The sequence below is a fragment of the Oryctolagus cuniculus genome, chromosome 21, assembly GCF_964237555.1.
Source record: "Oryctolagus cuniculus chromosome 21, mOryCun1.1, whole genome shotgun sequence".
Lineage (NCBI taxonomy): Eukaryota > Metazoa > Chordata > Mammalia > Lagomorpha > Leporidae > Oryctolagus > Oryctolagus cuniculus.
Genome location: NC_091452.1, coordinates 1721488 through 1749376, shown reverse-complemented (window position 1 = coordinate 1749376; position 27889 = coordinate 1721488). Strand labels below are relative to the sequence as shown.

The following is a 27889-nucleotide window of genomic DNA, read 5'->3' as shown; positions in this document are numbered from 1 at the left end:
GAACCCAGGGTGCTGGCGCTGCAGGCAGAGGATTAGCCTAGTGAGCCACAGCACCAGCGGTTTTTGTCTTTTTAAAAAAGATTTATTTTGTTTATTTGAAAGTGTTGCAGAGAGAAGTAGAGAGGGAGATCTTCCATCCTCTGGTTCACTCCCCAGTTGGCCACAACAGCCAGAGCTGCGCTGATCTGAAGCCAGGAGCCAGGAGCTTCTTCTGGGTCTCTCACGTGGGTGCAGGGGCCCAAGCACTTGGGCCATCTTCTACTGCTACCCCAGGTGCATTAGCAGGGAGCTGGATTGGAAATAGAGCAGTTGGGACTTGAACCGGCACCCATATGGGCTACAGGCTGAAGCTGTCTCTTTTTTTTAAAGATTTATTTATTTATTTGAAAGTCAGAGTTACACAGAGAGAGGAGAGGTAGAGAAGGAGAGGTCTTCATCCATTGGTTCACTCCCCAATTGGCCGCAATGGATGGAGCTGTGCCAATCTTAAGCCAGGAGCCAGGAGCCAGGAGCCTCCTCCGGGTCTCCCATGGGAGTGCAGGGGCCCAAGGACTTGGGCCAGCCTCTACTGCTTTCCCAGGCCACACCAGAGAGCTCAATTGGAAGTTGAGCAGCCGGGACTAGAACCGGTGCCCATCTGGGATGCTGGTGCCTCAGGCCAGGGCATTAACCCGCTGCACCACAGCGCCGGCCTCCAGGCCGAAGCTTTAACCTGCGCCACACTGCTGGCCCCTGTATTTCTTTCTTTTTTTAATCTTGAGGGAAATGTCCTGTCACTTTAGTTTTGTCTAGATCAGGAGTTAATGCTTCTAAAGGAAAAAGGAGAGAATTAATTTGTGCATATTGTACTTGCTTGTTTCTCTCTCTCTTTTTTTTAAGATTTACTTTATTTGAAAGGCAGAGTTACGGAGAGGGAGAGGGAGAGGGAGAGGGAGAGGGAGAGGGAAGGAAGAGGGAGATGTTCCATCTGCTGGTTCACTCCCCAGATGGCTGCAACAGCCAGTGCTGGGCCAGGCTGAAGCCAGGAGCCAAGACTTCCCAGGTCTCCCACGTGGACGCAGGGGCCCCAGCACTTGGGTCATCTTTTGCTGCTTGTTAGCAGGGAGCTGGATTGGAAGTGGAGCAGCCAGGACTCAAACCAGTACCCATCTGGGATGCCGGTGCTGCAGGCGGCGGCTTCACTCGCTACACCACGCACCAGCTCCACGTTTCTTTTTCCTTCATGTTTTTCCTTCTTTGCAGTCATGAGCCGAGTTCATGAAAGGAAGCTCCTCAGAACGCCAATACTGAAGGCGCCTCGTGAATCCTTTAAGACTCCAAAGACGGCCGGCGCCATGGCTCACTAGGCTAATCCTCCGCCTGCTGTGTCGGCACCCCGGGTTCTAGTCCCGGTCGGGGCACCGGATTCTGTCCTGGTTGCCCCTCTTCCAGGCCAGCTGTCTGCTGTGGCCTGGGAAGGCAGTGGAGGATGGCCCAGCTGCTTGGGCCCTGTACCCCATGGGAGACCAGGAGAAGCACCTGGCTCCTGTCTTCGGATCAGCGTGGTGCACCGGCCGCAGCGGCCATTGGAGGGTGAACCAACAGAAAAGGAAGACCTTTCTCTCTGTCTCTCTCTCTCACTGTCCGCTCTGCCTGTCAAATAAATAAATAAAATAAAATAAAATAAAATAAAATAAAATAAAATAAAAGACTCCGCAGACCCCAGTCGGCGTCTGAGGATGAGCGCTCCCCCAAAGCAGTCGTCTTGGGGTAGGCTTGGCGGTCCACGCTTGCCCTCCGTCTGCACTTACCTAAAGCCACGCTGGGGATTGCGCGTTCTCTTTTCTTCCTGGACAGAAAGACCTCTGGCCAAGGCTGGGTCATTTTGAACCGAGCAAGAGGAATTTCTAAATGCAGCTAAGTTTTCTGGAAAAAATCGACATCCATGAGTCCCACTGGGAAGTCGTTTCATAACCAGTTTCACAACAGTGCTTTGCTCGCTTCCCGGGAGGTCGGGAGAGACAGGCAGGAAGGCGTGGGGCAGCTCTGCCCTGAGCAACCCGCTGGAGGCGGTCAGGCGTGGAGGAAGTGGGCTGGGCCCCCAGGCCCCGGGCCTCGCCCCTGGGCACACCCTTTGGTGGGGGCTGCTCTCTCATGGTCTAGAAAGGCCCAGGCCTCTTCCAGGGCTTTGAGCTTCCTCCTGTGCTCGGACAGGTGCTGCTGGTCGTGCTCCGTGTGAGCCGTGCCTGGGAGCCACCTGCCCGTTCACGGCCGTGCACACAGCGGCGAAGGTGTCATTCTGACTCAGCGGCTGTGGCTGCGTCTGCAACCTCGCTCTCAGGAAAGGGGCGCCGTTTGCCCCCCTGAGGCCCAGGGCAGACATGTCTCCACCTCTCCTCTCTGCCCTACCCCTCAGGCAGGGCAGGGCTGCCCCTCTGCACCCGAGGCTCTCTCCCTGTGGGGCCAGGCCCTGGGCCAGCAAGGGTTGGAACGTGTCTCCCACTCTCGTGCACGCAGTCCAGACGTGGCTGCATACCCAGGTGGGCATGCGTGCACATGCAATCTGCTTGCAGACCGAGAGAGGGCAGGGGGCACTGCTGCTGGAGACGGCGCAGCAGAGCAGAGGCGAGTGCAGGGAGGGGCCCACAGCCTCCAAGCCACAGGCGCCTTCCGCACACAGCGGCCACAGCCCGCTCCACCTGCGCCCGGCGGGGCACGGGCAAGCCGTGGAGGAGCGGTCCCTCGTTCTGATTCCCATGGTGCACTGGGAGCGGCCCTCTCCACGGCATGGGCAGCACCGGCCCCAGCTGTTAAGATCCCCCAGCGTGTGTGTCCCCCTCGAGTGGGCCCTGGAGGCGCATCCTCTGAGACGTGCAGAGAAATTCAGCTTCAAGTTCTTCTAGAATATTCCTGTAACATCCTGAAGAGAACCTTCAGCCCCGTGTCAGGGGCTGCTCACACAGCCTCCGGGCCAGGCCACATGTGACCAGGGGCACTGGGGAGCCGTGCCGGCTGTGCATCTCCAGGGAACCGTTTATACACCGGCGTGCTCCGGGGGGCTGCTTCCTCTGCCAGGTGTGTTTGGAGAAGGATTTCGGGGGGAGCCGTGCGTGTCCGGACAGCCGGAGGCGTGGGGAGGGTGGCTCGGTGCTCTGGCTCCCAGCACGGGGTGTGTGGGGCGACCTGGGGCCCAGTACCCCCAGTGGCTTCATTGCAGGACCGGGAGCGTGGGGGTTTTGGGACTCGGGGAGCCCTCGCTAGCCTTAGCTGGTGTTACCGCGGGCATCTTCTTTAGGACAAGCGAGACACAGTTTATGCCCAGTAGGGGGCTGACCTGCACCTTCTTCCCAGGGGTCACCTTCTCCTTCTTCTGGAAGACGCGAGGAGAGCAGTCCAGACCCGCGCCGCCCGCCTACGGGGGACAGGTCGTGTCTGATGGCTTCAGGGTCTGCTCCAGCGGCGGCAAAGGCTCCGTGGAGTTGTACACGCGTGAGAACTCCATGACGTGGGAGGCTACCTTCAGCCCACCAGGTGAGTGACGTCAGCCCAGGGACCACCCCGGCTGGGAGCCCGGGCTTGGGGTCCCTGGTGTGCGCAGGCTCCTGTCTTTTCAAGAGTTGCTCAGTTGCGCCTGGGCCCCGTGTGACCTGTTACGAAGCTGTCACCCTGTGGTCATGTGACTGGACCCTGCCTCAGTTTTCACATCTGTGCAGTGGAGATAACTGTAACAGTCCCCACCTCGAGGTGTGGGGAGATTCAGCGGAGTACTGAGCAAGGTGTAAGACGTGTGAGTGGTCGTCAGCTCCTCCTCCTCTCTGGTTCATTCCTGAAGGTGTTGAAACCCTGTTGAGAGCAAGCCTTGGGGAGGGAGGGGCTGCAGAGCGGAGCGCAGAGTGGGGGTGGGGTGGATGGCGAGCAGGCGGAGGACCAGAGGCGTGCGGGCCGGGGCACAGGCGGCTGTTGGTCTGGTTGGCTGATCTCTCGTTCTTCCGGGCAGGAGGTGAGAGGTGTGGGGAGGCTGGAGGAGGTCTGGGGTGCAGATGGGAGAAGGGAGGGGTGAGCAGGACTGGGAGGAGCCTCGGGGGCACGGGGGTGGGGAGCAGCAGGGAGGCCTGTGCTGGCCTCCTCCAGCTGCAAGGACAGCTCAGGATGACTTCAGGGCAGCTCCTTGTCCTGAGGGCGGCCGCAGAGCAAGTGGCCGCGCCTCTGCTCCAGGAGCCTGCGTGAGCGTGAGCGCCTCCCTCAGCTCCGGGTGCCTCGGTGTCCCCACGAGGGTGACAGGCGTGCCTCCAGGGTGGCTGTCAGTCAAGTGGGCCCAGAGCTCCAGCCTGCTGCGGGTCCTGTGCGTGCCTACTGTGCCCTGTCAGTGCTGCCTGTGCGCAGACCCAGCTTGTGCAAGTGGGAAGTCCATGAACTTGCACTTGGGTGTGTCCTCCCTGATCCCCAGACAAAACCTCTGTCCCCACGCACCCTCGACACAGAACTACCTGAATCTTGTCCATGATATTTTTTTAAGATTTATTTATTTGGGAGTTAGAGTGACAGACAGTGAGAGGGAGAGACAGAGAGAAAGAGCTACTGACCACTGGTTCATTCCCCAAATGGCCGAAATGGCCGGAGCTGCGCCGATCTGAAGCCAAGAGCCAGGAGCTTCTTCCTGGTATCCCATGCAGGTGCAGGGGCCCAAGGACTCGGCCATCTTCTACTGCTTTCCCAGGCCATAGGAGAGAGCTGGATGGGAAGAGGAACAGCCAGGACTAGAACTGGCATCCATATGGGAGGCTGGCACTGCAGGCGGAGGATTAACCTACTACCCCACAGCACTGGCCCATTGTCCATGATTTTTTTTTAGAGATTTTATTCATTTGAGAGGCAGAGTTACAGAGAGAGAGAGAGAGAGAGAGAGGTCTTCCATCTGCTGGTTCACTCCCCAGATGGCCAGACCTGAGCTGATCCAAAGCCAGGAGCTTCTTCCAGGTCTCCCATGCAGGTTCAGGGGCCCAAGCACTTGGCAATCCTCTGCTGCTTTCCCAGGCCATAGCAGAGAGCTGATCGAAAGTGGAGCAGCCGGGGCTAGAACCACTGCCTTTATGGGATTCTGGAGCTGCAGGCAGAGGCTTAGCCCACTATGCCACAGTGCCAGCCTCATCCATGATATTTTTAAAAAATATTTCTTATTCATTTGTGAAACAGAGCGAGATCTCCCATCTGCTTCATCCTCTGAATGCCCACCGCAGCTGGGGCTGGGGGTCAGTCCAGGTCTCCCCCGAGGGTGGCAGGAACCCACAGTGCACTTTAGCGGGAAGCTAGTGTCAGGGGTCGGGGCTGGGAGTCAAACCCAAGTACTCTGGTGTGGGAGGCAGGGGCCTTCGCTGCCAGGCCAAGCACCTGCTCCCGTGTGTGGGCCCGTGGCCTTCTTGACACCGGGGTTTCTTCAGTAAGCGTCTTCTCTCTCTGCTCCTCGGGCTGGTGGGACAGGGCCAGTATCCGGACCCAGGAGTCCACAGAATTTGAGTGCGTTTCAAGGTGCAGCCAGCTGAGCGCTGCCTGTTCCCCCCGGGGGAAGCCGGGAGCTTTGTCAGCGTCTTTGCCTGTCCTCGCTCTTTACTGGGACATGGAAGGGGTTCGCTATTGTTGTTTCAGACTCAAGTGCAGTGACCCCCGGGGCCTCTCTGGGGTCCAGCTGTTGTCCAGAGACTCACAATTATCGGAGTTGCGCGGTCGTGGCCAGAGGCCCTGACATGGCTGGTGGGTGAGCAAGGTGACTGCTAGGTGCGGGTGACACACGTGCTCTCAAAGGGCGGTGCAGCCCGTGAGGACGCCTGGACACAAACGTGTGCAGGACAGAGGGGCCCCTCCTGGGGACAGCTGCCTTCAGAGTCTGCCGGGTGCGCTTGCTGACGGGCATGGTTCTTGTGCCGGCACAGGAGAGAACAAAGGCCCATCAACGGTGTTTCCTGAATGAGCCCGGAGGGTGGCCTCACCTGCCAGGTGTCCACCACGTTGGTTAGCATCACACACGCGTGCGCAGTGCATACACACGCACATGCACACACGCACACGCACACACATGAACACCCACACACACACATGTGCACACACACATGCACACATACATGCACATGCACACACACGCACGTGTGCGCACACACATACACACACGCACACACACATGCGCACACATACACGTGCACGCACACACATGCTGAGCTCAACACCGGTGGCCGGGGGCTGGGTGCGGCCCCTGGGTGGGTTTTAGGGTCCTGCACGCGATTGCTTAGGTGATATTTAAAACCTGTCTTGAATGAGCTCTATTAGTCGTGATTTTATCTGCAAACCAGCAGTCTCCGGTTTCTCTTGGAGGTTGAGGAGAGTAGTGACATGGAGGCCTTGTGTTTTGGGTTAGGGACGGGGGAGGCGCTGCCTGCCCTGGGCGGGGGCAGCTGCCCTCCGTGCCTTGTGGTCGGCGCAGCACCGGGTCCTCCACGCAGGGAGTTCCTGTGCTCACCTTCACCCCGCCCCTGTAGGCGGGGCTTGCGGGTCTGTTACTATTGTCTTAGTCGACTTTATTTCTTAGCGCAGATTTAATATCTATTTATTTGAAAGGCAGAGCAACAGAGAGGGAGAGACGCAGCAGCAGAACTGCAGAGCAGCCAGGGCTGAGCCAGGGGCTCCCTCCCGGTGTCCCACATGAGTGCCAGAAACCGTCACAAAGCAGGAGGCTGGAGCAGAGGCGGAGGCGGGTTTGAACCCACGCACTCCAAAATGGGAGGTGGCATCCGGGTGGAGGTGGCCTGCTGAGCCTCAGCGCCCGCCCCTTACCACAGCTCTAGACTCACGGCAAGACCGAGGGCAGTGTCCCCACGCAGCCCCTTTCCCTACGCACACCATCAGCATCCTCCCCACGTGGGCGGGTCTTTGTCCCCTCAGTCCCCAGCGTCCGTCAGCACTCACCCTTGAGTTGTGCATTCTGTAGGTGGTGAGGGGTCTGCCTGGAACCTCTGCTGGCGGTAGCTGGGTGGGCTGTCTTCTCCTCGCTGGGTATATTTCTGATAAGAGTCCTTCTTCGCATGTCTTTTGCTGCATTTCCTGCTAGCCCGAGACTTACCCACGCACTCTCCTGTGTCTCTCACAGAGCAGAAGTGTACAGCTTTAACGCTGTCCAGCTTGTCTCTTCCATGGGTTGTGCCTTTGGTGCTGTATCTAAAAAGCCCTCACCAAACCCGTGTGCGTTTAGGTGTGCTCCTGCTATCTTTTAGGGGTCTTAATTGTTTTTGCATTTTAGGTTTAGGTCTGTGACCATTTTGAGTTTCTTGGTGAGGTGGATGTGAGGTCTGTCTGTAGATTCTTCTGTTGTAGTTGCATTTGAATGTTCATTTGTTCCTGTACCACTAGTTGAAGGTTACCGTTGTCCCACCGCATTGCCTTTGCTCCTCTGCCAAAGGTCAGGTGATGGGGGTAGGCATGTGGCACAGCGGCTCGAGCTGCCGCTTGGGACACCTGCGTCCCGTATAGAGCGCCAGTTCAAGTCCCAGCTATTCTGCTTGTGATCCAGCTTCCAATACTGCTCCTGGAAAGGCAACGGAAGATAGCTGAAGTCCTGGGGCACCTGTCACCCACGTGGGAGACCTGGGTGGACTGTCTGACTCCTGGCTTTGGCCTGGTCCAGTCCCAGCTGTTGCAGCTGTTTGGGGAGTGAACCAGTGGATGGAAAACCTCCCTCCCTCTGTGACTCTGCCTTTCAAATAATCTTAAAAACATCAGTTGGCTGTATTTTTGTTAGCCTCTCTCTGGGCTGTTTATTCTGTTCCATTGATCTATTGGCCTGTGTCCCCTATTGCACTGATTACTGTAGTAGAACAGGAAGTCTTGAAGCCAGGGGTGCCAGTCCTCTGTCTTCAGCAGTGTGCGCTGTTCTGGGTGTCAGCCTCCACATAAGCTTTAGATTCCGTTTGCTGATACCCATAAAGTCACTCCCTGGGATTTTGATTGGGATTGCACTGAACAGATGGATCCGTTTGGGAAGAATCAGCATCCTGGCAGTATGGAATCTTCCTATCCATGAACATGGGCCATCTCTCTATTTATTTGCCTCTTTTAAAATTCTTTCATCAGAGTTTTATAGTTTTCCTAGGATAGTTCTTATGTATGTTTTGTTAGAGTTATACCTAATTATTTCTTTCTTTTTTTTTGGTACTCAAGTAAATAACAATTTAAAAAATAAGGTTTGGCTACTTATGCACATTTTCCCTTCTAGTTAACTTTACTTTTTTCCTTTTTTAAAATAGAGAAATATACTATACTCACCCTCCTGTGTCACAGAACCCCAGAGCTTCTTACTGCTGTCTAACTATAACAGTTGTCCATCCACCTGTCCACCTGTCCACCTGTCCACCAGCCTTCCCCCACCCCTTCCTCCCCACTTCTCTCTCCAGCCTCTGATAGCCACCATTGTATTTTTAACTTATGTGAAATCACTTTTTTTTTTTAGATTCCACATATGAGTGAGATCATGTGGTATTTGTCTTTCTCTGCTTGGTTTATTTAACTTAACATATGACCTCCAGTTCCATTCATGTTGGAACAAGAGTTCATGCTTTTTTTCACAGCTGAGTAATATTCCATTGTGTGAATGTACCACATTTTGTTTATCTGCTAGTTGACAGATGGACACTTGGGTTGCCTCCAGTTATCAGTTATTGTGAATAGCGCCGCAGTGAACACGGAGTGGATGGGTTTCATCTCCCCCAGATGTGTGCCCAGAGGTGGACGCTGGGTCATGTGGTGATCCCGGCTTCAGTTTCCCGAGGAAGCTCCACACTGTCTTCACGATGGCTGCGCTGACTTGCAGCACTGCCGACGGGGCTGCACGTGCTTCCTTTGCTCCCATCCTCACCAGTGCTTGTTGTCTTTGTGTTTTTGATAATTGCTGATCCTGCTCGGATGAGGTGATGTCCGTCTCACTGTGGTTTGGGATCAGCGGTTCCCTGATGACTAGTTCTAGTGAGTGTTTATCTACCTTTGGCTACTTGTTTGTATTCCTTTGAAAAATGTCTGTTTAGGTCTACTGCCCATTTTAAAATTGGAGCATTGTTCTCGCAGTGGAGTTCCTTAAACATTCTAAATACCAACCACTTGTCAGACGTCTGTCTCAGAACTATCTCCTCCCGTCTTGTCGTCTTGTCGTTTTTCTTAGCTCTGTTGGTTGTTTTGCTGTGCAGAAGCTCTTGAGTTTGATGAAATCTCATTTTGCATTCATTTCCTGTGCTTTGGGGCTGACTTAGGAAATCGTGCCCATTCCCATTTCCTGAAGTGCTCTCCTCTGGTTTCTTGTCGCAGTTTTAAATCTTCAGGTCTCACAGGTAGGTCTTTGACCCATTTTCAGTTAGATTCTGGGCAAGGTGGGCTCGTGGGCTAGCTTCCTTCTTCTGCGTGTGGATATCCCAGCACCATTTATCAGAAACCCCGTTCCCTTTGCAGTGCGTGCGATCCACAGCTTTGTCGGAGACTGGCTGGCTGGAGGTGCGCGGCGCTCGGCTGCTCTCCCAGGGCTCCTGTCTCTCCCGTTGGCCTTTGCACCTGTGTGTGCCTCTACCACGCTGTTTTGATTATTGCACCTTAGCAATTCAATTTTTTAAAGATTTATTTGTTTATTTGAAAGTCAGAGTTACACAGAGAGAGGAGAGAGAGAGGGGGAGAGAGAGGTAGCGAGAGAGAGAGAGAGGTCTTCCATCCAATGGTTCACTCCCCAATTGGCTGCAACGGCTGGAGCTGCGCCAATAAGAAGCCAGGAGCCAGGAGCTTCTTCCAGGTCTCCCATGCGGGTGCAGGGGCCCAAGCACTTGGGCCATCCTCCACTGCTTTCCCAGGCCACAGCAGAGAGCTGGATCAGAAGAGGAGCAGCTGGGATGCCAACTGGAGCCATATGGGACGCTGGTGCCACAGGCGGAGGCTTAGCCCACTACGCCTCAGTGCCAGCCCCAGGAGTCGACTTTCGCACGTTATCTTTGTATCCTGCAATCTTGCTATGCTCGTTTATTGTGTATAGAGGATATGCATATATACAGCACATGTACACGTTTCGGTAGGATGTTTGGTTGTTGGTGATCCCTCCTGGTTTTCTACGTAGGCCTGCACTTCCTCTGTGGTCAGGGCAGCTGTCTTGCGTTCTTTCCAATCTGTGTCCTTCAGTGAAGACTTCTGTGTGGTGAAGGGACAACCCCACCGTGTCTCTGACCACGCTGGTCTTTGCAGCCGGGTGATGGTCTGGTTGATGCTCTGCTCTTCCCTGAAGCATTTTCTCTCCTTTCCTCGCAGGCATTGCGTTTGTGACTCCTGTATTCAAGCAAGGGACTTCTGGAACGGCCCTTGCAGCTTTCCTTCTTGTGCTCCAAGGAGCTGAGGGGAGTCAGGCCCATATCCAGGCTCCCAGAGTTCCCCGTGAGCTGTCACCTTCAGGAAGAGGAGAGACCTCAAAGTCCTGGGGAGACACGGGCCCAGGAGCGCGACCGCGGCGCACTCAGACTGGCTCCTTCCCTCTCTTCCAGGGCCCTACTGGACTCACATCCTGTTCACGTGGAAGTCCAAGGAGGGTCTGAAAGTGTACGTCAACGGGACCCTGAGTACCTCGGATCCAAGCGGAAAAGTGTCCTATGCCTACGGGGAGCCCAGCGTCAACCTCGTGATCGGGTCCGAGCAGGACCAGACCAAGCGTTACGAGAACGGCGCTTTCGACGAGTTCATCATCTGGGAACGGGCCCTGACTCCGCACGAGGTCGCCATGTACTTCACAGCCGCCATTGGTCAGTGAGCGGGGAGGGCTGTGGGCAGGGCCGGCGCCGGTTCCTGGGGGCACCCGTTTCCCTCCCCCTTGCCAGCGTCTTCTCCCACGCACCTGTTACAGCCCCGCAGGCGTGGGGTGGGCCCCAAGGGACCCCTGTCAGCACCTGTGCCCTAACACAGAGGGAACGAGTTTTGTCCTGCTCCCCATCACGGTGTCCAGGTGCACACAGTCAGTGCCTGCAGAGGGCGCTGGAGAGCAGGCAGCCCAGGTCCTCAACGCATCTGATCCACACGTATTTCCCTGGGACTCCCGAGTGCCAGGCTCTCTGACGGGTCCTGGGAGAGCCCCAGGGATGCCTCTTCCTGCTCAGCACAGAGCAGCTACTCAGAGCAGGGCCTGGGTTCAAATCTTCACTGTGTCAGGAGGAACCATGAGACTTCGGGAAGCCATTCTCTTTGAGTCGGGGAGAGGGACACACAGCGTCCACTCGGGCGTTTGAAAGGCAGCCATCGGGCAGCCTGCAGTAAGTTCGTGGTGTGGTGTAGCTCACCATCGAGGGAAACCCACACCTGTCAAGCAGTCCTCCGTGCCCCCCTGGCTGGCCCCGCCAGCATGGGTCTGCTCTCCACCCTGGGGTTTGCTTCTTCTTCTTCTTCTTTTTTTTTTTTTTTTTTTTTTTTTTTTTGACAGGCAGAGTGGACAGTGAGAGAGAGAGAGACAGAAAGAAAGGTCTTCCTTTTCCATTGGTTCACCCTCCAATGGCCGCCACGGCCGGTGCATTGTGGCCTGCGCATCAAGCTGATCCAAAGCCAGGAGTCAGGTGCTTCTCCTGGTCTCCCATGGGGTGCAGGGCCCAAGCACTTGGGCCATCCTCCACTGTGCTCCCGGGCCACAGCAGAGAGCTGGCCTGGAAGAGGGGCAACCGGGACAGACTCCGGCGCCCCTACCGGGACTAGAACCTGGTGTGCCAGTGCCGCAAGGCGGAGGATTAGCCTATTGAGCCACGGCGCCGGCCAGGATTTGCTTCTTACGGATGCTGCATCCAAACAGAGTCATGGAATGCACAGCTTTGGCCTCCGTCTCACATCACGGATTTTTCCTGCACGGATGGATGAGCCTCCTCTGGGCAGTGCCGTGCAGATAACTGGTGAGGGGGTGTGGGAGGCCCGGGCGCAATGCCCGACTCAGGCTGTACGTCCAGCAGGTCTTTGCTTCTTTTAAAATGAATACCCAGGGGCAGGCCTTCCCCACAGTTGTACCACCACGTGGGATGCCCCCATCCCCTGTCAGAGTGCCTGGTCCAGCTGCCTGCTAATGCTCACCCTTGGAGGCAGCTCACCCTGGGGTCCCTGCCACCCATGTGGAAGACCTGTGTTGTGGACCAGGCTCCTGGCTTTGGCCTGGCCCAGCCCCAGCTGTTGCGGCCATTTGGGGAGTGAACCAGGAGATAGGTGGAACACCTCTGTCTATCTCTCTGCCTTTCAAATAAATAAAATGCAGAAATTCATATTGACTCCCCTGTTCAACTGTATTTTCGTTTTTCCCATAAGCAAATGCCCTGTTTCTGTTCCTCCAAGGAGAACAGGGATGGCACACGGGTGTCTCAGACACCTGCGGGCTGCATGCCCTGCAGGGCAGTGGGCCGCTCAGGGCAGGCAGGGGAAGGCCCCCTCAGCTTCCCAAGTCGAGTTCTTTACTTGTTAGGATTCTGCTGATTGTGCGAGAGAAAACTCAGCCCCCAAGGCTTCAGCCATCTCGCACTGGGCGGGGGTGGCTCAGGACTGGTGCCATGCGGGCGCTCCCGGGGTGGCACCAGGCGTCTCTGGTTTTGGCCCTGCCTGCCTTCCTGTTAGCATCTGTGGCCCCCCAGGGTCACATCCTCACCCTCAGCAGCCTCCGCAGAGAGGAGAATGGGAGTTTCTCTTTCCTCTGGTTTCCCACACCAGGGCCAGGCATGTCTCGTTGGCCCAAATGGAGCTGTGCCTCGCTTTTGAAAGTAAAGGTTGGCCAGCGCCGCGGCTCAATAGGCTAATCCTCCGCCTGTGGCACTGGCACACCGGGTTCTAGTCCAGGTTGGGGTGCCAGATTCTGTCCTGGTTGCTCCTCTTCCAGTCCAGCTCTCTGCTGTAGCCTGGGAAGGCAGTGGAGGATGGCCCAAGTGCTTGGGCCCTGCACCTGGCTCCTGGCTCCTGGCTTCGGACCAGTGCAGTGCGCCGGCTGCGGCCGCCATTGGAGGGGGAACCAACGGCAAAAAAGGAAGACCTTTCTCTCTGTCTCTCTCTCTCTCACTGTCCACTGTGCCTGTCAAAAAAAAAAAAAAAAAAAAAAAAGTAAAGGTTTATTTATTTTTATTTGAAAGGCAGAGTTACAGGGAGAACAAGAGCAAGAGATCTTGCATTTGCTGGTTCACTCCCCAATGACTGCAGCGGCCGAGGCTGGGCCAGGAGCTTCATCTGGGTCTCCCATGTGGGTGGTCCAAGCACTCGGGCCATCATCCAGTACTTTCCCAGGTACATTAGCAGGGAGCTGGATCGGAAGTGGAGCAGCTGGGACTTGAACCAGCACCCATATGGATTGCCAGCATTGTAGGCGGAGGCTTCCCCTGCTGCCCCGCATCACCACCCCATCCCTGGGTCTTCTCGGCGTCGACTGTTGTGCCTGGGGCTGTGAAATGCTGACTGGATGTTCCTGGGCCAGAGTCGCCCAGATGTGGCAGGGAGACCAGCCTCGTCTAACACACGGAGCAGAGAGGCTCCCGCAGGAGGGTCGTTGGCGCTGGTGTCGGAGAGGGAGCCGATGCCGGGCAGGCGCTGGCGTCGGAGAGGGGGCCGATGCCGGGCAGGCGCTGGCGTCGGAGAGGGGGCCGATGCCGGGCAGGCGCTGGCGTCGGAGAGGGGGCTGGTGTCGGAGAGGGGGCCGATGCCGGGCAGTTGTTGGCGCTGGTGTGGGAGAGGGAGCCGATGCCGGGCAGGCGCTGGCGTCGGAGAGGGGGCCGATGCCGGGCAGGCGCTGGCGTCGGAGAGGGGGCCGATGCCGGGCAGGCGCTGGCGTCGGAGAGGGGGCTGATGCCGGGCAGTTGTTGGCGCTGGTGTGGGAGAGGGAGCCGATGCCGGGCAGGCGCTGGTGTCGGAGAGGGGGCCGATGCCGGGCAGGCAGAAGCAGCCGTGTCCTCTGCAGCCTTGGGCGACCCCTCCTCCCACCTGCGCCTGGAAAGACAGAACTCTTACCCTTCCTTTCACAGCAGTGACGTAACAAATACTATGTGTTTCAGGATGAGAACTCACTCCACTGCTTTTCTTTTCTTTTTAAATATTTATTTATTTATTTGAAAGGCAGAGTTACAGAGAGGCAGAGGCAGAGAGAGAGGTCTTCCATCCACTGGCTCACTCCCCAAATGGCTGCAACAGCTGGAGCTTAGCTGGTCCGGAGCCAGGAGCTTCTTCCAGGTCTCCCACGCAGGTGCAGGGGCCCAAGGACTTGGGCATCTTCTACTGCTTTCCCAGGCCACAGCAGAGAGCTGGATCGGAAGTGGAACAGCCAAGACTCGAACTGGCACCCATGTGGGATGCCGGCACTGCAGGTGGCGGCCTTACCTGCTGCACCACAGTGCCGGCCCCTCGACTGTTTTAAATCGCCGAGGACTCAGAGCTGTCCCTTTGACACCAGGATGCACTTGTGTTTCCGTGGGAAGGCCAGGTTTCTAAATACGCCTTCCTCATGGCTCACTGATTTCGTGACGTGGGGAAGGGGAGCCGCTGTTTCTGGTTCTTGGAGCTAGCACAGGGGGATCTCAGCTCAGGCCCCTCTGACCCCTGCCGTTGGTGGAGGTGACATCCCATTCTTGGGGGGACTCTAGAGGGATGTTCCATGAACACCTGTAGCCCCAGAAGTTCAGGCCCTGCACAGTCCCTGAACAAATCCCACACGCCATGGTGATTTGGTTTTTGAGAAGGGGGTGATGGATGTGTGGGAAAAAGCACCCTTGGGGCCTCTGTGTGGGGCCTGGTGTGTCCAACAGAGTGGGCCCGGGCAGCTGTGCAGACCCATCCAGAACAGGAACCCAGGCTGCTCTTGCCGGGCCCTGCCCAGGGCGCCGTGGCCGCAGGACCCGGGAGACCTTGCAGCTGCGCTGAGCTTGCCCGCAGAGGAGAGTTCCCCTGAGAGGCCTCGCCGGTCCTGTTAGCCCGAGCAGATCAGACTGTCCACTCATACACAGGCCACTGCCTGTCATCCTGGCCAGGTCCCTGTCCCCAGCTGGAATGCGTAGGGGCTCCCTCTGCCAAGAAGCAGGGGCCAGTGGACGGCTCCACAGCGGGCCGTGTGGCTGGCGAGCCGGTGTCTGCAGGTACTGAGAGCACAGGCCACCCAGCAGGCCACGGGAGCTGAGCCAGGCTGCAGGCGTGGGCACGGTGGCCAGCTGATTTTCATTCTCTGCTTGCGCGTGGATTCACACGAGGTCCGTGAGTGTGATGTGATTCCCCGGTCACTCCTTGGTGCCCGCGGAATGAACGTCACTCTCAGGTGGAGGACAAAGCAGTCCTGGGGCCCGGCTGTTCCATCAGCGTCACACCTCCCGCACCCCCTGGGCACCCAGCCCCGCCCGAGCTCAGGGATCTGTCACAGCTGCGGCCAGCAAGGGCTGCTGCCACCAATTCCTCAGGTCACCCAGGGTGACCCGGAGAGAGAGCCCAGCTGAAGCAGAACGCTCGCTGCGTCTGCGTTCTCACCGGGAAACGTGGGGTGAGCGGGGAGAACGCGGAGGCCGTGTTGGAGCCTGGGTCTCGACGGCTTCCCTGTCGGGGACTTCACAGCTCTCCGTGTGGAGTCTGGGAGCAAAGCAGCCAGGGTCCTCGGCGCAGGTGAGGGCTCGGGGCCACCGCCACCGCCTCCCTGGGCCCCCCGCTCTGCTGGGCGCTCCTGTAGGAAGGGGCTCCCAGGCCCTGCCTCCCCGACCCAACCTGAAGCCAGGCTGCCTCTCGACTAAGTGGCTTGGACGCAGCTCAGGCCTCTGCTGGTTCCTTCTTTGGAATTGGTTGGGCTTTATATAAAATCGCTTTTTCACCTGATGACTTCCAGCTAGAATGTAAAGGGACAGATCTGCCCTGGGACACAGGTGCGGCCCGCGCCCGCCCCTCGGCTGATGTCTTAGCCGCGGCCTGTCCAGAACCCTTCGCTTACCTGCTGGGACCCTGCCTGCTCTCGCGGCTGCGTCGAGGACAGGCCTTCCCGAGCGACCGTCGCATCCCTTGCCTAGTCAAGCATCCGTTGTTTTTCTTCCCCCCAGGAGAGCATGTTTTGCCGTCTTCAACCCTGCCCAGCTACTTCACGACTCCCGCGGCAAACGCCATGGTGAGCAGCCCCTCGCGGGTCCCTTCTGCCTCGAGCCCGTGCCCTGAGAGTGAAGGCCGCCGGGCAGGTGGGCTGCACTCCCCTAGCCGTGGCGTGTCTGGGAGAGGAGGTGGGGGGAGGGAGCTTCAGGCCGCGTCCGGGTGCTGGGAGAGAAACCCTTGGTTCTTGGGGACGGCGGCCTCGGGCGCGTCGAGGGGGAAGGAGGCTGCTGGGCTGAGGGGCGCTGAGGTCCACCCTGGGGACTGGGGCAGCACGGGCACAGCGCGTGGGGGCAGAGGGCTCTCGGCATGAGGGGCGCTGAGGTCCACCCCAGGGACTGGGGCAGCACGGGCACAGTGCGTGGGGGCAGAGGGCTCTCGGTGTGAGGGGCGCTGAGGTCAGCTCGCGGGGGGGCACCAAGGAGCCGGGCCCAACGCGCAGCTTCACCCCACATCCGTGTCGTTGGCTCCTGGAGGACAGAAGCAGCTGCGACAGGTGTCCTGCTGGAATTAGGTGTGGTCAGTGCAGAGCCCTCCTCTCTGAGGCCCTTAAGGGACCAGGGAGAACATGGGCCGCGGCTGGGTCCAACCCCAGGTCCCCACTCATCTGTGTGTGCGTCTCATCTGCGTGTGCGTCTCATCTGCGTGTGCGTCTCATCTGTGTGTCTCATCTGTGTGTGCGTCTCATCTGTGTGTGCGTCTCATCTGTGTGTGCATCTTATTTGTGAGTGTGTCTCATCTGTGTGTGCCCTCCATCTGTCAGAGGGCACCCAGCAGCAGTGTGTGGTGAGGGTGCGTGTTAACATCTGCGCTCTGCAGGTTGTGGTGAGGGTACATGTTGTGTATGTGTGTAGATTGTGGTGAGGGTGTGTGTTGTGTCTGTAGGTGTGGTGAGGGTGTTGTGTGTGGAGGTGTGGTGAGGGTGTGTGTTGTGTGTGGAGGTGTGGTGAGGGTGTGTGTTGTGTGTGGAGGTGTGGTGAGGGTGTTGTGTGTATAGGTGTGGTGAGGGTGTTGTGTCTGTAGGTGTAGTGAGGGTGCGTGTTGTGTGTGGAGGTGTGGTGAGGGTGCGTGTTGTGTGTGGAGGTGTGGTGAGGGTGCATGTTGTGTGTGGAGGTGTGGTGAGGGTGCATGTTGTGTGTGTCCGTATGTGTGGTGAGGGTGCGTGTTGTGTCTGTAGGTGTGGTGAGGGTGCGTGTGTGTGTGGTGTGTGTGGAGGTGTTGTGAGAGTGCGTGTTGTGTGTGTCCGTAGGTGTGGTGAGGGTGTTGTGTGTGGAGGTGTGGTGAGAGTTCATGTTGTGTGTGGAGGTGTGGTGAGGGTGCATGTTGTGTATGCGTGTAGATTGTGGTGAGGGTGCGTGTTGTGTGTGGAGGTGTGGTGAGGGTGTATGTTGTGTGTGGAGGTGTGGTGAGGGTGCGTGTTGTGTCTGTAGGTGTGTTGAGGGTGTGTGTTGTGTGTATAGGTGTGGTGAGGGTGTTGTGTGTGTAGGTGTGGTGAGGGTGTGTGTTGTGTGTGGAGGTGTGGTGAGGGTGCGTGTTGTGTGTGTAGGTGTGGTGAGGGTACGTGTTGTGTCCATAGGTGTGGTGAGAGTGTTGTGTCTGTAGGTGTGGTGAGGGTGTATGTTGTGTGTATAGGTGTGGTGAGGGTGTGTGTTGTGTGTATAGGTGTGGTGAGGGTGTGTGTTGTGTCCGTATGTGTGGTGAGGGTGCGTGTTGTGTCCGTATGTGTGGTGAGGGTGTGTGTTGTGTGTGGAGGTGTGGTGAGGGTGTGTGTTGTGTGTGGAGGTGTGGTGAGGGTGCGGGTCTACACACACAGCGCTCACGGAAGCGCTGGGCTGAGCAGGTGCTGTGCCGTGACTGGTGGCCTGGCAGCACGGAGTCGGCAGCCGGCAGGAGGCACTTCTGTGCGCCTCTGGCTCTGCACCGGGCAGGAACTCACGGGCCGCATCCTGCAGGTGCCCACCGATGCCTACCTGCCTGTCATAACCAACCTGACGGAGGAGAGGAAGTGCTTCCAGCACCCTGCTGTGGTCCTGCCCTACCTGCAGAACGTGTCCCTCAGCCTGCCCCACCAGGCCCTGTCGGAGGAGACGGCCCTGAACCTCACCCAGGTGAGGCTCTGCCCCGCTGCCAGCCACGGCCCTCGCGCGTGTTCTGCTGGGACGACACGGAGTTCTAAGAAACCGGGCGCTCTCCCAGGAAGCCTGTGCCGCTCACGCATAGCCGGGGGGCGAGACACTGCGCAGGGGCCTCCCTCGCTAGTGCCTGGTCTCTAGTGCCTTCCCCGCCAGAGGCCCTGGGTTTGCAGCTCCGGCTCGGAGCTCTGCCGCAACAGGCAGGAGGCGGAGCCAGGTGGTTGGCGGCTGCCATCGGGGCCCCAGACCGCAGTGTGCGCCACGGGAGTCTCCGAGGTTCTTGAACGTGCTTAGTGAATGCGACACGCGTGGTGCTGCAGGCAGAGCCGTTCTCCAGGTCCCTGCAGGGCTGGGTGGAGGGTGCTGTGCACAGACGCCCCTGTCTCGGCTGTGCACAGACACCCCTGTCTCAGTTTAACCCCAACCCTAACCCCACAAGCCTCAGTTTACCCGTCTGTGATGTGGGGAGATTTAGGTCCCCCAGGGGTCCCTCAGTTGTGACCATGAGCAAAACCAGCCTGGCCACGAGGGCACCTGCTCCACGTGGACGCCGGCCTCAGCTCTGGCTCTACCTGTGCCACACACACGCCAGGGCTTGCTGGTCTGCACCAGTCAGGCGTCAGCACGGCAAGTGCCACTTCCGGGAACCGTGGCAGCCAGGCAGACGGCGCCCTGCCGTTCCAAGGCCCTGCTCCCAGCCCGACTCCTCCTGCCCGTGTGTAGGAAGGCAAGGCTTGTTGACGCTCCTTGCCCAAACTGCTGTATCTCATTGGCCAGAGCTGGGTCACGTGACTTCCCAAGGGGCTCAGGGTTGGCCTGGTTGCTCAGACAGTCACACAGGAGCTCCTGGGTGGGGCTGAGGCTGCTCCTGTGAGTCTTCCTGGTGCCCACAGGGTGGGCCGTGGGCAGTGTTGGGTGGAGAAGGACTGAACTGGGACAGTCTCATGTCATCATGCACATCCGGTCTCTCACGTGAGTGGCAGGGGCCCAGACACCTTTCCCAGGCCATCAGCAGGGAGCTGGTTTGGAAGTGGGTCAGTGGCGACTCAAACTGGTGCCCATGTGGGATGCCGTCGTCACAGGCAATGGCTTTACCTGCTACGCCACAGTGCTGGCTCCCTCCTTGTGAGTACTGAGCCGGCTTCAAGGGGTTGCCATGACAGCTGACGCTCCACGCACGTTCACTCTAGCCCGAGGCCCCCTCTGAGTGCAGTGGTGACCGTGAAACCTCCTTACAAGGTGTGCAGGGCACTCACGGGGCCCATCTGTGTTTCCTGTGTCTGGGGAAGAAGCTGGCTGGCGCGGGCTCCTGACTCAGCACTGAGAGACGGTGACTCGGCACGCGCCTGAGGGTGGCTGCTTAGCGGCCTTGGAGCGGGCAGTCTGCCGTGCCACAGCTGGTTGCTAAGTGCTCTGGCCCGGTGCTGGGGGGGGCGCTGGGAGCCCAGCTCCGCTCCTGCCCTCTCTGGGCTTGTGGCCGTCGGTGGGGTGCTGGGCCTGAGGGTCACTCCCCAGAATCTCCCAGAAGTCCGTATCTAGGCGGGCCTGGGACACACCGTGAGGACACAGCACCACCGCCCGGCTCTGATCCTGTTGCTGATTGGACGGGCCTGTCTTGTATGTGGCGTGTGGAGGTGGCACGTAGACATGAGATGGACAGGTACAAACTCTCGCGCTGCCAAGCTGTGGGCCAGGGAACAGCAGAGCCGGCAGGAGCCGGGCCAGGCACGCAGGTCAGAGCTCGGTCGAGGCCTGAGCAGCCTGCTCTGCAGGGCCCAGGTGTGGTTGGGGGTGGTTGGGGGTAGCAGGGAGAATGAGGTGAGGGGCGCTGAGGCCGCGGCTGCTCCACACCCTCTCTGGGACTGTATTTTGCAGCAGATGGCTCAGGGCAGGTCCGTGCGGGATTCGCTTGGTGAATTCCTCGTTCCCTGATGCTCTCTTTCCTCTGCATTAACCTGACACAGTCAGAAACTACAAATGCAGGTGCCCTCGGGGCCGGACAAACAGCACAGATGTGTGCAGTGGGCCAGACATAAGCGACAGGCGCAGACGCGCAGACCACCGCTCACGGCTCCTCTGCAGAGAGCAGTCGCAGCCGCTACTCAAACGTTGGCTGTAGCCTTCAGGGTTGCCTCTGCTGGTTTGTCAGGAGAGGCTCATTTTTCAAATGGATTTTTCAAATGGGAAATCTTCCAGATTTAAAAAGTGGGCCGCTGATTTCTTGGAAAAGAAATTACGTGCGGACCAGATGAGCGACATCAGGGAGGCTTGGCCATGCGTGGCTCGTCTGTGGCTGCCTGCACCTCCAGGCATCAGGTGCCTGGCCCAAAGAGCCGGGACTCTGAGAAGGCTGCTGACCCAGCGAGGGCAGCAGGGGTCAGGGCCACTGTTCTGTGTCTGGCTGCTCCAGGGCGGCCCGGCAGGGTCTTGCCTGAGGTTTGTACGGTGAGGATGAGCAGAGGAGCCAGGGACTTCGCTGCTGTCCTCTCTAACCGGTATCTGAACGCGTGAGGCAGAAAACGGTGTCTGCACACTGCCATTTGCGGGGGTCTCAGGAGGTGTAGCCCCGGCCCTGCATTCTAAGTCTGTCTGGAGCCATTTGCCGGGGTCTCGGGAGGTGTGGACCAGGCCCTGTGTTCTAAGTCTGTCTGGAGCTGTTTGCTGGGGTCTCGGGAGGTGTAGACCAGGCCCTGTGTTCTAAGTCTGTCTGGAGCTGTTTGCGGGGGTCTCGGGAGGTGTGGACCAGGCCCTGTGTTCTAAGTCTGTCTGGAGCTGTTTGCGGGGGTCTCGGGAGGTGTGGACCAGGCCCTGTGTTCTAAGGCTCAGTCTGGAGCCTGCAGAAGGGGCTGTGGTCAGAAGCCCGCCTGGGCCACACGGGGGTGAGGCAGCCGCAGGCGGTGCCTGCAGCCACCGGGCGGCCCAGTGGGCTCAGCTCTGCGCGGTTTGGCGGGCTGAGGTGGTGTGGGAGTGTGGCCAGGGGCTGCCCAAGCTTCTGCTGGTTTCAGAAGAAATCCACCCATTTTCCCCTCATTTCCCGGGTTGAGACTGTTGGAACCTACCTTCCGCCAAGCCACACACGACTTCAAGGAGGTTTTGATGTGGGCTGGGGCTGTGTTTATCGCACTCCGGGCTCTGGTCGTGTGCCAAGCCCAGCATTCCTTGTGCATTCCTGCGTAAGGTGCAAACTGACAAACGTTATTCAAAAGGGGAGGAAAGGAACACACGCACGTGTGTGAGCCAGGGTCGCCGCACACAGGACTCCTGTCGGGAGTGGGCCCTGGGCCAGATTGCCCGAGCGGAGGAGGGATGGGGGAGGTGGGTGGGGGCTGGGGGTGTGTGGGGAGAGAGCTCCACTGAGGCACTGGCCCTTTCCGAGGTAGGGCGGTGCCCACAGGTGCGAGGCACGCGTCCCACTGGAGCGCAGAGCCCGTGTTCTCCTGGAGTTCCCCTTGGGCACTGCAGGCAGCAGGTGCGGCCCAGGAAGGGGGCGCTGTGGCTGGCAGGCAGGGGCGGGCAGTGGCTCCAGCTCAGCAGCCGTAACCTCACCCCTGCCTCCCCCACGTCCTCCGACCAGGGCTCCCAGCAGCTTCTGCTTTGTGCAGAGGTGACAGCCGCCCCACACAAGTAGCTTCACACAGTGCGGCTTCTCACCCCAGCAAAGCACACTGGCAGCCTCGAGGCGTTCCCCAGGCAGCTGCCGAGGGCACGGTGCCCCCAGGCTCTGCGGGGGGCTCCCGGCACCAGGCGTCGGGTGGCTCCACTGGCCCTGACTGTGGGGTCATCGTGCAGAGCGTGTGGGATGCCGACCAGGAGGGCTTTGGGAGAAGCGGCCGGATGCTCCCAAGCTCGTGCTGGGCAGCATCGGGCGGCGTCGGGGCGGCCAGAGGTCCTCAGATGTGTGCTAAGCCACGTTTCTTTGTTCGCCTAGACCTTCCTGAAAGCCGTGGACCAGGTTCTTGGACTGCCCAGCTGGACCGCGGTGTCAGAGGTAACGGAAGAGGAGGCGATGTCTGCACCGGGCACCGCTGCTCACCCTCCTCGGGGTCACAGCCGCAGAGGGGGTGGCCCGGACGGCAGGGCGCGGCGTGGCTGGACCCCGGGTCCTGGCCCCTGGGCTCGGCCGCGGGCGGGCGCGGTGCGTGGGTGTCCTGTGCTCCGAGGAAGCCCAGCTGGCGTTTTCCCGGGGGAGGCACTATCTTCTCGTCATCTTACATAACATGGTTCTTTCTTGTTTCACCATCACGTTGTTCCTGGGTGGTATTTGATGTTTAAAGATTGCGGGCTCAGGTGCAGGAAAGGATCACCCGCGAATGCACTCTTCGTGATTAAACTTCGTCTCTCATTCTCTGTGCCAGGAATAATTAGAAGAGAGGATGGAAGAATTCTTATTCTGTTTCTAAAATCCAACTTCCTGATGTTCTTACTTATTTAAAAAAACAAGGCAATACACGTAGAGAAGCTAGAAATGCAGGCAGTAAAGTAAGAATCTCCTGGAAGGTAACGGCTGCCCGTAGCCCTTGCGAGCCGAGGATTTCCATGTGCGTTCTACAGTCATGGCACGAACCTTCTCCCAGGGCCCTCCTGACGCCCCACGTCCGTCAGGCAGGCAGGACAGGCCCCGGCGTCTTCTGGCCTGGGGCAGTAGGAACTCACTGGTCACACTGCCGGCCGAGCTGGGAGAGCCTGGCTTCGGACGTCCACCCACACTGCCTTCTCCACAGGCCCCTCGGAGGGGGCGGCCGGGGAGACTCAGCCCCCCCAGGGTAGCGGAGAAGGGCTTGTTCCGCGGAACCCTGACTGTTTAAACTCCTGGGAGCTTTGCCAGCGGAGGGGAAGTGACGCCGCCGTCTCTCATTAGCCGGGGAGTGCGCAGGGGTGTCCTGTGGCGAGCTGCTCCTGTGAACAGCTCCGGGTGGATGAGAGCATGGGCAGCAGTGGCTAAGGGGGGAGGAAAGGCCAGGAGTGAGACTAACCCTCACCTGGGTCTCCAGGGGCTCGGTGCGCGAGGCTGCAGCCAGGGAAATAGGGCGGCTGGCGGAGGGGCCAGGCAGATGCATTTTCTGCATCCTTTTAAACTGAGTTTTTTAATGCCAAATATGCTGCAGAGTGTGAACAATCATGAAGGTGTTTGGGCCCGGGCAGGCGGTGCGCACAGGCAGGGGAGCGCGCGGCTCCCGGCTCTGCTCTGCACCCAGGGACTTCCTAAAGCTGGCCTCTCCTTCTCCTTCCAGCTCGTCAGCTCTCCTCAGCCTCGGAGCGCATGTTTGGGAGAGCGTGCCGGGGTCAGCAGCAGGAGATGCTTCCAGGAAGGCGGGAAGAAGAGGGGCGGGGAAGGCCGAGCCCAGTGCCTGGACCTGGGGCGGCCCGAGTGTCGGGGGAGGGCAGTCAGCCCGAGCAGGGTGCTGTGCCTGGCTCTGAGCCACTAGCAGGGGCGCCTGCCTTCCTGCAAGCAGTGTCCCTGGGGGCCCCTCAACCTCGGGGGCTCGAGAAGGGGTTAAGCAGACCCATGGAAGAGGGAGAACTTGAGGAGGCCAGGGACAGTCTGGGTGCTGGAGTCTCTCTCAGAGCCTGGGACAGAACAGCTGGTGTCGCCATGCCATGTGAACACCTGGGGCAGCAGGCACAGGGGCAGGGCTGAGACCTGCAGGAAGTCCCTGGGCAGGACAGAGGGAGCTAGGTCCAGGTGTCGCGGTCCCTTGGTGCTAAGGAGACAAGGGCCAGGGACGGGTCAACCTTTGGGCACGCTGCTGGGGCCGGCCAGGCTGGCTGTCATGGCACTGGTGTCTGTGTCGTTGGCAGAGCAACACCGTGGTGCTGGGCTTGATGAATACCATCAACACCGTCCTGGACCACATCTCCTCCAACCTGCCGGTCAGCGAGTCCCAGGTCACCATCGCCGGCTCGTCCCCGGTGGCAGGTAGCTGTCTGTCCTGAGCAGGGGTCAATGAGATGTGTGGGGGTGCTTGTGGTGGCTGAGAGCAGCCCTGTTTTGAAGGACAATGTGTGGTTGGAGCTGGGACAGGTGTGTTTGGTCACAGGAGCACAGAAGACCACATTGGCCGTTCATGGTGGCACGGGAGCCACGTGCTTTCTGCGTGCCAGTTGTCCTGGTCCAAGCAGGAGCTGGACGGAGCTGCCCCTCCAGTGTGGGGGCAGAATCAGACCTCCCAGCCAGCTGGAGGTGGCCTTTCTGGGGCAGCTGTCACACAGTCCAAAGGTGGAGGTCTCCCAGTCCGAGGGTGGAGGGTAGGGCCTCACGGTTCACAGGTACAGGTCTGTTGCTCTGTGATGGACGCATGCCCACAGAGCCTGGTCGTGTCGCTGGTGTTGACCATGAGAGCCAGGTCGTGGGCGGTCGCTTGGCGGGGGGAGGGGTACATAGGTGAGTTTAGGGGCAGTTTCTTGGCCATGACTTCTGCCCCCAGCCGTGGTGCATTTGCTAACTTCTACCAGACAGGTCTCCTGTTTGCCTTCTCCTGTGTCTGTGTGGTTCCCCGGAGCTTGGAGGGGGCAACTGCACTCAGCACGCGGGGTTGTCCTCCCAGCCACACACAGTCCACTGAGTGTGCAGGGCTGTGGTGGGGCTGGGGTCATCTCAGGGAAAGAGTGCGTCCCCAGGGGCCGGGAGCCCCGCCGCCAGCAGCTGTCACGCCCGGCGGGCCCTTGCTTCCTGAAGGCGATGGTGCCCTAGGGGAGCTTGCTCCGTTGCACCGAGAAGCAGCAGCTGGGGCTTCACAGCCCACTTCCTGCGGCCGGAGGGCTGGCTGACTGCACCGCGGTCCTCGGTTTGTCCACCCTGCAGACTTCTCCGTGGCTAAAGTCCTGCCCAGGACCATGAACATCTCCCACTACCGCTTCCCCGCGCAAGGACTGAGCTACATCGAAATCCCCCACGAGGCCCTGCACAGCCAAGGTGAGTGTGGCTGTGCGGCCCCTGCACCTGCCTCCCCCCGGAAGGCCCAGACCAGGACTTCCGGAAGCGTCTGAGAGTGCTCAGTGGGATACCCACGTGCCGCTGACCAGCGGACGCCTCCTGACCGGGCCCTGGTCACTGACTGTGCAGTGGTTCTCAGAGTGCGTCCTTGTGGAAACCCCCGGATGGCCCTTCCTCCTTCGGGGCCACTGCAGACCAGCTGACGTGGAATGAATGCCCGGGAACCTGCATGTTAGTGTGCGCCCCTGCTGAGCGTGGCCCACCCTGAGGGCCCGCACGTGTCCTCCCAGATCTGCAGCACCCCTGGCCAGCCAGATGTGACTGATGGGCTGTTCAGGGTGGCAGCTGGTGAGGTAGTGGGGGGAGGGGTGTATGCTTTGCAGGGCTCCAGGGGCACTGTCAGGCCCCAGCGGCCCTGGCTCTTTTTGCTGTGGTGACCATGGTCCTCTCTGGCTCTGCAGGTGTTCCCCCCACCCCACTCCCCACCCCAGGAGGTGTGGATCTCACCAGATTCCCTGGCCAGAGGCCACACTAACACCCAGGGCCCTGACCTCGGCATGGGGACCAGGCCAGCCTGTGTCCAGCGTTGCTGTCTCCCAGCAAGGAGCCACCTGTGCTCCTCCACCTTCCCATCTGCCCATGGGAAGGGTACCTGGGCTGCTCACCTGGCCTCGGCTGCTCCCAGGGGTAGGCACCGCCCAGCAGCCTCACAAGTGACCCTCACTGCCCGGCTGTGGGAGCGAAGAGAGGGTCTCAGGCTTTCAAAATGGCTGAGTCACGGCCTCGTGTTCTCGACTCATAGAAACTGCTCCTGCTTGGGCTGGCACCGTGGGTCACTTGGTTAATCCTCCGCCTGCAGTGCCGGCATTCCATATGGCGCCGGGTTCTAGTCCCAGTTGCTCCTCTTCCAGGCCAGCTCTCTGCTGTGGCCCGGGAGGGCAGTGGAGGATGGCCCAGGTGCTTGGGCCCTGCACCCCATGGGAGACCAGGAGAAGCACCTGGCTCCTGGCTTCAGATCAGTGCAGCGCCAGCCGTAGCAGCCATTTGGGGAGTGAACCAACAGAAGGAAGACCTTTCTCTCTCTCTCTCTCTCTCACTGTCTAACTCTGCCTGTCAAAAAAAAAAAAAAAAAAAAAGAAAGAAAGAAAGAAAGAAAGTGCCCCTGCTCAGCAGCCAGGAGCTCCCACGCCGTGACCAGAACTCTGGTTCTGCTGCTTCCTGCTGTGTGGCCTTGGCCAAGTCATGAACCCGCCTGTGCCTTGGATTCCTGCCTAAAAGCCGGGGCATACTTTGTGCCTGGCCACGGTGTTCCCGCAAGGATGAACTGAGCAGAGCACGGTGACAGAGCCCGGCACACAGTGGCAGCCGAGTTGGTAAAAATGTGGGGAGACCTTAGCATACTTAGAGAGGCACCCCCAGAGGACGCGGGAAGCCAGCAAGCGTCTTGCTCCTCCCAGCGCCCCGTTACGCTCACGTGTGTGCAACTCCCATCTCAGATGTGGGTGTGCCTGTGGCCGTCGGTGCTCGGTCTCCAGATGGAGAGTAGGACGTGCCGCCCTGGACAGCTCAGGCGGGGCCACTGTGCCCTGGCAGGCCCTGGAGGCTCGGGGCAGCCGCACCTGCAGGTCTGGGTGGGCCCTGCAAGCCCAGAGCCAGTGCCCCTGCCTGGGCACCTTGCGTTTTCCTCGCACGGGAGCTCCCTGGTTCCTGGGTGTGAGGGCTGTGCCACGCGTGGCTGGGCGAGGGGTGCTGTGCTTCTCCTGCCCGCCTGCCTCTGGCGACACTGACAGCTGCCCCTGCCCGTCTGCTCTGCCCCCAGCCTGGACCACCATCGTGGGCCTGCTGTACCACACCATGCACCACTACCTGAACGACATCCCTCCGGCCAGCACCAGGTGAGTCTCGGTGGGGGTGCACGTGTGTGCTGGGCGACACCCCCACGCCATCATACACACGCCCCAACTTTGTCCGAGCCTCGGCGCCAATGCCCTCAGAGTGAGGTTGAGTCACAGCCCCCGAGGAAGACGTGGGGGCTCCCGCAACGGGGCTTGGCAGGCAGACAGTGCAGTGTCAGGAGCACAGGCCGGGAGCCCCCACGGACCCTGCCTGCGTCTCTATGACAGGCCTCAGTTTCCACTTCTGAAGAGCGGGAGGTCAGCAGATCTGGCCACATTAACTTGGACGTGGATCCTGCGGGAGAAGCCAGCTCACATCAGCGTAGGCAGAAGGCCCGGGTGCTGGGGGCCTGTGGGACCAGGACGGGCGGGAGCAGGTCGGCTTCAGCCACGGCTGGACTCAGGAGCCAGACAATGCCATCTGGCCCCGTGAGGCTCACCTCTGGGCAGGACCTGTGGGGCGGAGCTGTCCCCTACAGCTTCAAGTTCCCATAGCCTTGGATCCTGAGCTCCCAGGAGGAGGGAACCCAGGGAGGACAACGGCCCCTCCCCTGCAGGGCTGAGCCCAGGAGAGCAGAGGCCTGCGGCAGGGCACGCCATGTCCTGCGGCTCCTGCTGATGGGAAGGCACCCCGGGCCGGCCTCGCGGCCAGGCGTCCGCTCTCCTCGGCAGTGGACGTCCGGCAGAGGGTGGGCCGCCTGCAGAAAACGCGAAGCCCCTGCACTAGGACCGCACACCCAAGCCCTGCCCATCTGTGCAGGGCAGTCCGCGTCTTGCCGTGGGTCTCCTGGGCCTGGTTCCAGGGAAAGCCCGGGTTCGGCGGGGTCCCTCGTAAGGAC

At 59.5% G+C, this 27889-nt stretch overlaps 1 protein-coding gene across 3 annotated transcripts in view; it reads left to right on the top strand.

The window, feature by feature from the left end:
• The window catches only part of ADGRD1 (adhesion G protein-coupled receptor D1), a 117559-nt gene that overhangs the window by 19874 nt on the left and 69796 nt on the right, over positions 1-27889 (top strand). For all 3 annotated transcript variants that reach the window (XM_070066276.1, XM_070066275.1, XM_070066277.1), the window contains 8 exons: positions 3331-3510; positions 10527-10781; positions 16047-16111; positions 18042-18197; positions 22150-22209; positions 24021-24138; positions 25024-25134; positions 26975-27050. In XM_070066276.1, the coding sequence (XP_069922377.1) occupies positions 3331-3510; positions 10527-10781; positions 16047-16111; positions 18042-18197; positions 22150-22209; positions 24021-24138; positions 25024-25134; positions 26975-27050 (1021 nt within the window). The remainder of the gene's footprint in view (positions 1-3330; positions 3511-10526; positions 10782-16046; positions 16112-18041; positions 18198-22149; positions 22210-24020; positions 24139-25023; positions 25135-26974; positions 27051-27889) is intronic.